Source organism: Somniosus microcephalus, chromosome 2 (genome assembly GCF_052327205.1).
Source record: "Somniosus microcephalus isolate GS21.2 chromosome 2, FLI_Smic_1.0, whole genome shotgun sequence".
NCBI classification, from domain to species: Eukaryota; Metazoa; Chordata; class Chondrichthyes; order Squaliformes; family Somniosidae; genus Somniosus; species Somniosus microcephalus.
In genome coordinates, this window is record NC_140988.1 from 143,206,226 (window position 1) to 143,219,103 (window position 12,878).

Here is a 12,878-nt window from a genome sequence, read left to right on the forward strand (position 1 = left end):
AACAAAGAGTAGGGATAAACGGGTCTTTTTCAGGATGGCAGGCTGTGACTAGTGGGGTACCGCAAGAATCGGTGCTTGGGCCCCAGCTACTCACAATCTATATCAATGATTTGGATGAGGGGACTAAATGTAACATTTCCAAATTTGCTAATGATGCAAAGCTAGGTGGCAGTGTCAGTTGTGAAGAGGCTCAGTGAGGGCGAGAACATGGCAGATGGAAAATAATGTGTATAAATGTGAAGTTATCCACTTTGGTAGAAAAAACAGAAAGGCAGAGTATTTCCTCAATGGTGAAAGATTGGGGAATGCAGATGCTCAAAGGGACCTGGGTGTCCTTGTACATGAGTCATTGAAAGTGAATGTGCAGGTGCAGCAAGCCATTAGGAAGGCAAATGGAATGCTGGCCTTCATTACAAGAGGATTTGAGTACAGGAGTAAAGAAGTCTTACTCCAATTATATAGGGCCTTGGTGAGACCACCCCTGGAGTACTGTGTACAATTTTGGTCTCCTTACCTAAGGAAGGATATACTTGCCATAGAGGGAGTGCAACGAAGGTTCACAAGATTGATTCCTGGGATGGCGGGACTGTCGTATGAGAAGAGATTGAGTAAACTAGGCCTGTATTCTCTTGAATTCAGAAGAATGAGAGGGGATCTCATTGAAGCATACAAAATTATTACAGGGCTTGATAGGATGGATGCTAGGAGAATGTTTCCCTTGGCTGGGGAGTCTAGAACCAGGGGCCACAGTCTCAGGATAAAGGGTAGGCTTTCAGCACTGAGATGAGAAGAAATTTCTTCACACAGAGGGTGGTGAATCTTTGGAATTCTCTACCTCAGAGGGCTGTGGAGGCTCAGTCATTGGCTATATTCAAAACAGAAGTCGATAGCTTTCTGACTAGTAAGGGCATCAAGGTGAATGGCGATAGGGCCGGTGAATGGAGTTGAGGCAGAAGATCAGCCATGATCTCATTGAACGGCAGAGCAGGCTCGAAGGGCCGAATGGCCTACTCTTATTTCTTATGTTCTTATTACCTTAGTCGTGCTCTTTGAACTGAACTATCATGAGACCAAGTGACTGGACCTGGGTAGGAATTTTTACTGCGGGGGGCCGCAGGGGGTCCGATAACATGGGGGAAACCTTGAAGTCTGGGCTTCCTCGCATGCTGTGGAGATTTAACTCCACAGCGTGCGTCTTTTGTCATCGGGCTTGGCTTCCAGTCAGGCGGCGAATGCTCTGGACGAGGCCTCCGGACCGGGTCGGTCCGATCCAATCCCCCTCCCCATGGGGGTGCTGATGCTTGGGGGGAGCCGGGAGGAAGCACTTCTGCTCTTCCTGGCCGACAAGGCGTGCTCCCTGAGGTTGTCCTCTCCACGCTGCAGCTGCTGGGTTTCCGAAGCCCGACCGGCCACAGTATAACCTGCAAAGCAGGTTAAATCTGAGGCTTCCAGCCTCATTAACATATTTAATGCCAAACCACCTTCACCAACCCAAGAGTCTCTTGGATTTTTGTTTAATTTGTTACTTTTAGTAGTAGAAACAGATGCCAAATTCATATGCTTTTTTTTCCTTTTTGGAAACCAATGTTCAAACTTGAAGACTTGTCAGAACTCCAAATTGGCGTGGACCAACATTAATTAGAAAACTGTGCAAACTCAAAATCCTGGTTTTGAAGTGGGTTCAACAACTGAATCCAGTGCACCCAAAACACAGCTGCCCTCTCAAATTACCTTAACTACTCTATTGTCTGGCTTGCACTAGCTACACAGTGACTACTTTTTTCTCTTACTTTAGCAACTATGTGGGCAGAGGCATTAAAGTAGAAGGGGCAATGCTGTGATTGCATGTTATTTTTCTTGTTTTATTAAAAAAAAATGAAAGCCAGAGAGGGTGGGGCGGAAATAATGCTTTCTGTGCAAAGTACAGCCTTTATCGCTTTTTAAAAAAAAAATGTACTTTTTTTTTATTGAAGTCTTGTGCTCATCAAGGTGAGGTGTGCCAGTACTGGAAATTAAAAACTTTCCAGTTTGTCAGAATCAAGTAATTTCAGAATTGGGAAATAGTGACTTTAATGCATAGGAATTTTACATGATAAGCAGTGTGCTAAAATAGATAAATTTCAAGCGCTGTGTAGCATTTTGTTTTGCTCGTCTCTCAAATCTGTAAACATTCCTTGATTCTTTCTCCTACGGTTCTGAAATTGAAACCACTAGTTTTTGCACAAGCAGAAACTATTTCTTGGTATTTATTGACAGCGGGACAAGTGGTGAACCAAATGAATCAGAGGCTGCAGACAGGTTTTGGTGAAACAGAAGTTCTGCAAATTTTCTGCGATACCTGTGAGGCAGTTGCAAGGCTGCATCAGTGCAAAACCCCAATCATTCACAGAGATCTGAAGGTAAGAAGCGCACTGAGGTGGAAGTGCTACATATTGTTGCAATACCAATGAGTTTCGTAGATCGCACTAGTGCAAAGTTTTAATCATCCGCTACGTTGTGAAAGTGGGAAACCAATTATGCATGTACAGCCAATTATGTTGATATGTTAGTGTAAAGTCAACATGCAGTGGGTTTATTAAACAACAGTTGTCTGTCTATACCAATCTATTTTTGCTGTGAGCATATAATTCTTGTGAACTTCTCTCGTGGACCATAAAGAAGATTACACATTGACTTATTTCAGAACTGTGTGAAACTTAACTCTGTTGGGCCTCATTAACTAAATGTTTTGTATGGTGTAGTGCCGAGCTGTAGAGTGCAAGATGGCCTTGGGTTCAGTCCTTGATGTGCTAAGTTAGCTGATTGGAACCAGGGTGATAATTGTGGTCCTACAGTTGGCTTCAGTCATCCCAGGCTAAGGAACAGCAAATTCACTAAGGATTCCTCCTCTTGGTTATTGTCCACTTTTAACAGGGATTACTGAATATTCAGACGATCAGGCTTGGCTGTGGTAGCTTCATCAAACAGCTCACTAACACTCAGAGGTTCACGCATGAAGAGTAGTCATTTGGGCAAGGCACCATAGGATTGCTAGCACCCTTGGAGCATATCCTAACATGAGTACCTGCAGGAGAATCACAGAATCACAGAAACCCCACAGTGCAGATAGAGGCCATTTCGGCCCATCGAGCCTGCACCGACACATATCCCACCCGATCCCCGTAACCCCTACACCAACACATATCCCACCCTATCCCTGTAACCCCACGTATTTAATCCCCCTAACACTAAGGGTCAATTTATCATAGTCAATCAACCTAACCCGCACATCTTTGGAAGAGTAAATGCAGAAAATTAGAAGAGGAAGAAAGTAAGTCTTGGTGTGATCATGCATATGTTGCTGTGATCTAGCAACTTTAGCAACATAATAGGGGCTGCATCTTCCAGCTGACCAAGAACACACTTAGCTTTGGAAATGATAAACAGTTTGTGACAATGTAGAAACATGAAGTAATACATTTTCAAAATAAGTATAGGGAAAGGAGTTACACAATATTTTGAATAGAGCAGAGGAGCACTGGTGTGCTGATACATAAATTATTAAAGATGATGACGCAAGTAGATGAGGCCATTTAAAAAAAAAAAAAAAGGCAACACAAGTAGATAAGTCCATTAAAAAACAAACCAACAGATCCTTGGCTTTGAATCCAGAGGCATAGGATACAAAAGCAAGGAGGTAATGATGAACTTTTACAAGATTTAGTTGGGTTACAGTTGGATAATTGTGTGTGGTTTGGGCACACAATTATAGGAAGAATATAAAGCAATTGAAAAATTGGAGCATAGATTTAGTAGGATGTTACAAGGGGTTGTGGTTACTGATCTGTAAAGAGACTTGATAAATTGAGGCTTTTTAAATTAGCGCCTTGAGGTTTGAACTGATACAGGTCTTAGAAACTTGGAATTTTACAGAATAGGCGGCCATTCTACCCCTTGCAACTGTGCTGGATCTCAAAGAACTATCTACTTAATCCCATTCCCCTGCCCTTTCCTCATACACTTTTTAATTTTTTCTTTTGCGAATATTTATTCACCACAGGTTCTGCTTCCACCACGGCTTGTGGTAGGACAGTCCATGCAGGATTTTCCTCCAAATTGTTGCCCATATTGGGGTGGTAAACAGAGTAAAGTGGGGCAGAAATACCTACTTCCTCAAAACTGCCGGTCTGTCATTGCAGCCGAGTTTTCCTATTATGAAAATAAGCCCATCCCCTTTTATGTTTGACCTGGAACATTAAATCAGGATAACTTGGGCATGGGTAACCCTACTGACCCATTTTCAGCAACTTATGCCAAAACTTGTGTCTCTAATTTAATCTGCCACTATATAAGTGGTCGAAAGAGCACCTTTGAGATCCTAAGGTAGATACTGCTAGGAGTAGGCCATTTTGTTTGCTACCACTAAGTATTGGTGTTTCTTTGCCTGCATATCAAACTGTTTGGTACTTTGAAGGTTCTGTCAGGACTTTTGCTGCTAGTTTTAGTCAGTTCTGTAAAAAGGTCACGACTGTCTTGAAATTTTTGCCACTGGATTTTTCCAGGCAACTTCGGGAGACCGTTGCCACGTTAATTAGGCAGCAAATCATCATTGTATTAAGAAACTGAATGATTCTCTGTTCAGTCGTGCAGCACTGTTCATTTACTTCCCAATGGAACCAGAGAAACAAAGAACTATCCTGTTCTATAGACTGGTAGGATACTCACAGGTGCAAGGAACAATTGATTGAATGCATGGGCAGGCTGTAGTCTAGCTTCACTGCTAATCCACTAATCGGAGGAAAATCCAGCCTTCCATGCTCTCAAACCTTCTGCATACTAAAAAAAATCCTAACTTACTTACTTTTGTCGATCCTAACTTTATGCCCTCTAGTTATCGAGTCACTGATCATTGAGAATAGTTTTTTCCTGATATACTTAATCAAAATCTCCTAATTTTGAATAGTTCTATTAGATCTCTTAACCTTTGTTCTGAGAAGAGCTCTGTTTTTTTCTCTCTCTCTCTCTCTCTCTCTCACCACGAAAGCCTCTCATTTCCTAGTATCATCTTGGTGAATCTTCTCTGTACTGTCTCTATGTCCATAGCATCCTTTCTAAAGTATGACTGAACAATCACTGGAACTCAGTAAGACACTTCTCAATGTGCGCTCAGACCTGTCCAATAAGGGGCACTTTTGGAAAAAGATATTACACTGTATGACAACACATCAGAGACTTCACATGGACATTGGCTAAACTTCTCAAGTGCCTACCCTTGTGTGTTGTTAGTTGGTATGCTTGCAGTAGGATGAAGATGAGTATGAGAGGTGGCAAGTGAGATGGGGAAGTGGTCAAGTAGATAGAGGGTTGGGTGGAGGTTCATGGTAAGTTGGTGTCCTTGGAAGGGAAGAGAACCTCCCTGCGTGCTGTGACTCCCTCCATAGGAGAGCCTGGGTACAAGTGTTCACCATTGTGCTGTCAAACACTGACAGATCAACTGTCGAAATAAAATTTGTGCATGGTCCCTTTAAGGAAACCGGCAGATGACGTGTCATCAAATGACGTCATCAGACCTGCTTCCTGTTAATTGGCCGGTAAGCCCACAGGGCGGGCTCACGAGGCCAATCAAGGGATAATCACGTCTGCAGAGCGGAGGCAGCTGGGGGCAGGACTGGAAACCAGCTGACCCACCCCATCCCGCCTTCAGAATTAAATTCGCAGCCTACATCTCTCTGCTCTATTCTAATGAAGTATTACCATTAAGTCTGTATGTTCTCTCATTCTTCCTTCCAAAATATTGCCTCACATTCCTCCACGTTGTTTCATTTGACATCTGTATGCACCAAACTACTAACTTTTGTCCCTCTGCAGTTACTTACAGTCCTTTTCACCATTTACCACACACCTCTCTCTTTGTCTCATCTACCAATTTTGATTTTGTGCCCTCGTACCCAAGTGAAGATCATTTTATGCACACAGGCACAATATGCTTGCTTTCACTCTCACACTGATCCCCTATGCAGAACCCTAGGAGAAACTACTGTTTACATTCTTCTAGTCCAAAAACATCTATTAACCATTACTCTCTGGTTTTTGCCCTTTAATCTGCTTCCTATCCATGCTGCCACACTCCTTTCAATGCCACATCCCTTAATTTTACTGATTTTTAAGATGCTGCCGCATACCAAACAAAAGCTTTTTGAAAGTTTCTACAGAATATCCACTGCATTTCCTTTAGCAATATAATCTATAATTTACTCAGAACTCTAATAAATTTGTCAGGTATGCAAAAGGCAATTCATAACTATGTTGCCTGTCCTCAATTAATCAATGCCTTTCTAGGGGTGAGTATTTGAGTATTAATTTGATCCTGCGTTATGGACTCCAGAAGCTTACCGTCTCCTCCACCTCCTCTTGTATGCATTCATTCCCTCTGTCACACTTCTGTGAAAACTGAGACACAATACTAATTTAGTATCTTTGCCATTTCTTCATCTTCCATAAGATTTTCTTTTAGATATCTAATCAATCCAAATGTTTTACTTTGTTTATGAAATCCTTTACTAATTCCCTTTGTTACCATGCCAGTCTTTCTTCATACCTCCTATCAAACCTTGTAATCTTTTGTGCTGCCTTTCTATATTTTCTATAACTAGCTTGATTTTTCTTTTGTATTATTAGCCCTAGAACCTAGTTCACACAAATACATGCTCCCCTGCCCACTTCAATCTAGCACTGCTCTCTGCTTCCCTCTTCAGTTAATGCTGGCATTCTCCTCCTTCTCCCCACCCCTCCTGCAAAACACTGTACCCAACCTCTGAGATGACTTGAATGTCCAATTCAGCATGGCACCTCTTCTGTTTTCTCAGCCGATACCTGTGCTCCATTTTCGGATCAGGCTGCTGCTATAGACTTGGATGGGACTCCATATCTTGACCTCTACTTCAGGTGCAACCAGGTGTCCTGGACTACTTCAAGTCCCATATGGTCCATATCTTTGCCCCCATTTGCCCTCAGTCTTATAACCCAGTAGAGCAAGGGGAGGGTGAAGGGAAGGTAGGTTCTAATAGTGGTATGAGGCATATTGTGCAATACACACAGGGACTGGCCAGATGGATAGCAATGGTCCTGTATATTATATTTCTGTGGATGGGCGGGGGGTGGATATGGCATTTCTTGGTAGGACATTTTTAATTTTGTTGAAGCAAAATCCTGAAGCTCTGGAGCACAATACTTGTTTCTATATTTTGACATCTGCCTTTCACATACTTAACAGATAGGGTGGCTGATATGAAAATATTTGAGTTGAGCAAGCATAGGAACAGGAGTAGGCCATTCAGCTCCTCATACCTGTTCCACCATTCAATTAGATCATGGCTGATCTGTATCTTAACTCTATTTACCTGACTTGGTTCCGTAACCCTTACTACCCTTACCGTACAAAAATCTATTGCTCAGTTTTAACATTTTTAATTGACTTTGATTCCTGACATCATCTCAAGTGGCCTAGCTCTAATTTGAAGTCCCCCTTGTTTTGGACTCCCTTGCCAGAGGAAATAATTTCTCTCTCACCAAATTCTTTAATCATCTTTAACACCTCTATTGGATCACCCCATAATATTCTATATACTCTAGGAAATACAAGCCTAGTCTATGCAACCTGTTCTCATAATTTAACCCTTTTAGCCCTGGTATTATTTTGGTAAATTTGCACTGCACCCCCTCCAAGGCCAATATATTCTTCCTGGTGCGGTGCCCAGAACTGGATGCAGTACTTTGGATGCAGGCTAACCAGAGCTTTATATAACTAGCATAACTTCCACCCTTTTGCATTCCAGCCCCCTTGAGATAAAGGATAACATTTGAGTAGCCTTTTAAATTATTTTTTGTACCTGTCGACTAGTTGCTAGTGATTTGTGTACATGGACCCCTAAATATCTTTGCTCCTCCAGCAATGCCCACATCCCATGAACGAATTTATAAAAAAAAAAAAAAAAAAAAATCTTTTTCGCTTTCTGTACCTGATTTAAATCTAATTTATAATTCCTGGTTTAGGCTCCGTTTGTCTCAGCGAGGATTCTTCAATCTGATTAGTTGAAGAGAGACACTATTGCTTTCTCTGCTCATATACGCTTTGGATCCCTTGTAGATGGCGCCACACTGGATCAGATGACAGTAAGTGGGCAGCTGTCGGCATAGTGAACGGCAAGTGCTGTTCCTTTGCTGCTGACTGCAAAATCCGGGCCAATATATTTTTGCACTAACATACTTAACCATAGATTGCTAATTCCCTGCCCAGCAAGTTGTTGATAGCTTGGCCTCTAGGATGGAGGGAGCGAGCTGCTGCTTGGAGGGAATGTATTCCTCTGAGTGGGAACAAAGGAAAGTCTGAGTCTGTCTGCACTATGTTTGCTTGGCATCTAGCAACTGATTAAAGAGCAACATTCATAGAAGTTGGTTGACTTTCTTTTCAGTCGCGGAATGATGCAGGTGTGGTTGACCATTATTAAAACAAAATAGAAATGTTAAATGGCTCCCATACTGGTTAAGTGCTGAGTAAGCAAGTGAGCTGTCTATTTTTGAAGAAGTTGTCTCTTTTTAAAAAATTTCTGTCATATATATTTTATTAAAACTCTCATGGTATTTCCTCACTTCATGTACTACTTGGCGTAAGCCCAGGAAGTGTGTAAAATTTAACTTTTATACAACGTGGAGAAAGCAAAAGTGAAAGAACATAAATGGGAATAAAAATTTTAACCTTTTTGTACCCTAACTCTCCCATCACAGTATCCAACTGTATTTTAAACAACCCCAATGTTTTTCCTCCTATACTCTTTGGCAGATTATTCTAAACATTGATCATTGCATTTTTTATTTACTTTTTGCTCATTTCTATTTGTTTTCTCTCTTATTTTCCTGCCCTACTTTGAAGTTGTAATCTGGTTGTTCTTTATCTATAATGGTCACAATTTTCTGGGAACATAACATAAGTAGTAAGAGCAGGAGTAGGTCATATGGCCCCTCGAGCCTGCTCTGCCATTCAGTAAGATCATGGCTGATCTTCGAACTCTACTTCACTTTTCCGCCCGACCCCCATATCCCTTGAATCCCCTAGTGTCCAAAAATCTATCTATCTCAGCCTTGAATATACTGAAAGACTCAGCATTCACAGCCCTTTGGGGTAGAGAATTCCAAAGATTCACAACCCTCTGAGTGAAGAAATTCCTCCTCATCTCAGTCTTAAATGGGTGACCCCTTATCCTGAGACTGTGCCCCCTAGTTCTAGACCCTCCAGCCAGGGGAAACAATCTCTCGGCATGTATCCTGTCGATTACCCTCGGAATCTTATGTTTCAATGAGATCACCTCTCGTTCTTCTAAACTCCAGAACGTATAGGCTCAATCTCTCCTCGGGACAACACTCCCATCCCAGGAATCAATCTAGTGAACCTTTGTTGCACCAACTGTAAGGCAAGTATATCCTTCCATGGATAAGGAGACCACAACTGTGCACAGTACTCCAGAGTGGTCTCACCAAAGCCCTGTATAATTGTAGTAAGACTTCCTCACTCTTGTGTTCCAACCCCCCTTACAATAAAGGCCAATATGCCATTTGCCTTCCTAATTGCTTGCTGTGCCTGTATGTTAACTGTGTTTCCTGTACTAGGACACCAAGGTCCCTCTGAACATCAACATTTAATAGTTTCTCACTATTTAAAAAATATTCTGTTTTTCTATTTTTTTTAATACTTCCTACCAAAGTGAACAACCTCACATTTCCCCACATTATACTCCATCTGCCACCTTATTGCCCACTCACTTAACCTGTCTATAACCCTTTGCAGTCTCTTTGTGTGCTCCTCACAGCTTACCTTCTCACCTAGCTTTGTATTGTCAACAAACTTGAATACATTGCACTCGGTCCCTTCATCTAAGTCATTAATATAGATTGTAAATAGCTGAGGCCCAAACACTGATCCTTGCAGCACCCTACAAGTTACAGCCTGTCAATCTGAAAATGACCCTTTTTAAAATCCATTCATGGGATGTGGGCATCGCTGGTAAGGCCAGCATTTATTGCCCATCCCTAATTGCCCTCGAGAAGGTGGTGGTGAGCCGCCGCCTTGAACCGCTGCAGTCTGTGTAGTGAAGGTACTTCAACAGTGCTGTTGGGCAGGGAGTTCCAGGATTTTGACACAGCGACTATGAAGGAAAGGCAATATATTTCCAAGTCAGGATGGTGTGTAACTTGGAGGGGAATTTGCAGGTGATGGTGTTCCCATGCGCCTGCTGCCCTTGTCCTAGGTGGTAGAGGCCGCGGGTTTGGGAGGTGCTGCCGAAGAAGCCTTGGCAAGTTGCTGCAGTGCATCTTGTAGATGGTACACACTGCAGCCACGGTGTGCTGGTGGTGGAGGGAGTGAATGTTTAAGGTGGTGGATGGGGTGCCAATCAAGCGGGTTGCTTTGTCCTGGATGGTGTCGAGCTTCTTGAGTGTTGTTGGAGCTGCACTCATCCAGGCAAGTGGTGAGTATTCCATCACACTCCTTACTTGTGCATTGTTGATGGTGGAAAGGCTTTGGGGAGTCAGGAGGTGAGACATTTGCTGCAGAATACCCAGCCTCTGTCCACCTCTTGTTGCCATAGTATTTATGTGGTTGATCCAGTTAAGTTTCTGGTCAATGGTGACCCCCCAGGATATTGATGGTGGGGGATTTGGCGATGGTAATGCCATTGAATGTCAAGGGGCGGTGGTAAGACGCTCGCTTATTGGAGATGGTCATTGCCTGGCACTTGTGTGGTGTGAATGTTACCTGCTATTTATCAGCCCAAGCCTGAATGTAGTCCAGGTCTTGCTGTATGCGGGCATGGACTGCTTCATTGTCTGCGGAGTTGCGAATGGCACTGAACACTGCAGTCCTCAGTGAACATCCTCACTTCTGACCTTATGATGTAGGGAAAGTCATTGATGAAGCAGCTGAAGATGGTTTGGCCTAGGACACTGCCCTGAGGAACTCCTGCAGCGTTGTCCTGGGTCTGTGATGATTGACCTTCAACCACCACTACCATCTTCCTTTGTGCTAGGTATGACTCCAGCCAGTGGAGAGTGTTCCTCTTGATTCCCATTGACTTCAGTTTTACTAGGGCTCCTTGATGCCACACTCTGTCAAATGCTGCCTTGATGTCAAGGGCTGTCACCTCTCGAATTCAGCTGTTCTGTCCATGTTTGGAACAAGGCTGTAATGAGGTCTGGAGCCGGGTGTTCCTGGCGGACCCCAAACTGAGCATCGGTGAGCGGGTTATTGGTGAGTAAGTGCCGCTTGATAGCACTGTTGACGACACCTTCCATCACTTTGCTGATGATCGAGAGTAGACTGATGGGGTGGTAATTGGATGGATTGGATTTGTCCTGCTTTTTGTGGACAGGACATAGCTGGGCAGTTTTTCACATTGTCTGAGAGATGCCAGTGTTGTAGCTGTACTGGAACAACTTGGCTCGTTCTGGAGCACAAGTCTTCAGGACGACAGCCAGAATGTTGTTGGGGCCCACAGCCTTTGCTGTATCCAGTGCACGGAGTCATTTCTTGATATCACGTGGAGTGAATCGAATTGGCTTAAGTCTGGCTTCTGTGATGTTGGGGACCTCGGGAGGAGGCCAATATGGATCATCCACTTGGCACTTACGGCTGAAGATGGTTACAAACGCTTCATCCATGTCTTTTGCACTCACTTGCTGGGCTCTGCCATCATTGAGGATGGGGATATTCATGGAGCCTTCTCCTGTTAGTTGTTTAATGGTTCACCACCATTTCCAACTGGATGTGGCAGGACTGCAGAGCTTTGATCTGATCTGTTGATTATGGGATGCTTAGCTCTGTCTATAGCATGCTGCTTCTGCTGTTCAGCATGCATGTAGTCCTGTGTTGCAGCTACCCCAAGTTGGCACCTGATTTTCAGGTACACCTGGTGCTGCTCCTGGCATGCTCTTCTACACTCCTTATTGGACCAGTGTTCGCCCCCTAGCTTGATCGTAATCTTACTGAGGGATATGCCATGAGGTTACACATTGTAATTGAATACAATTCTGCTGCTGCTGGTCCACAGAGCCTCATGGATGCCCAGTTTTGAGCTGCTAGATCTGTTCTGAATCTATCCCATTTAGCACAGTGGTAGTGCCACACAACACGATGGAGGGTGTCCTCAGTGTGAAGACGAGACTTTGTCTCCACAATGACTGTGCGGTGGTCACTGCTACCAATGCTGTCATGGACCGATGCATCTGCGACAGGTAGATTGGTGAGGACGAGGTTGGGTAGGTTTTTCCCCTCGTGTTGGCTTTTTCACCAGCTGCCGCAGGCCCAATCTGACCGAGTCCAGCTCGGTCAGTAGTGGTGCTACCGAGCCACTCTTGGTGATGGACATTGGAAGTCCCCCCATCCAGAGTACATTCTGTGCCCTTGCTACTCTCTGCTTCTTCATGGAGGAGTACTGATTCATCAGCTTTTCGTACCCAAGGCAGCTGTGGGTCTGGAGTCACATACAGGCCAGACTAGGTACGGACGACAGATTTCCTTCCTTGAAGGACATTAGTGAATCAGATGGGTTTTTACGACAATCCGATAGTTTCATGGTCCATTACTGATGCTAGCTTTTTATTCCCGATTTATTTAATTAACTGAACTGGGGTCTGAGTCCATGCCTCTGGGCTACTAGTCCAGTAACATAACCACCATGCTACCGTTCCCTACTCTTTTTTTTTAAAATTCTGTCTATTAACCAATCCTCTATTCATGCTAATACATTACCCCCAACCTCATGATCCCTTATCTTGCATAACAAACTTTTATGTGGCACCTTATTGAATGACTTTAGGAAATCCAAATGTAATACAGCCACTGGTTCCCC

General features: G+C 43.5%; 1 protein-coding gene across 5 annotated transcripts in view; it reads left to right on the forward strand.

Moving 5' to 3' along the window:
• bmp2k (BMP2 inducible kinase) overlaps window positions 1-12,878 on the forward strand; it is a 137,631-nt gene that overhangs the window by 52,714 nt on the left and 72,039 nt on the right. For 4 of the 5 annotated variants that reach the window (XM_085963266.1, XM_085963276.1, XM_085963293.1 and 1 more), the window contains exon 4: window positions 2,215-2,399. In XM_085963266.1, the coding sequence (XP_085819392.1) occupies window positions 2,215-2,399 (185 nt within the window). The remainder of the gene's footprint in view (window positions 1-2,214; window positions 2,400-12,878) is intronic. The other variant, XM_085963284.1, reaches the window with a different exon arrangement.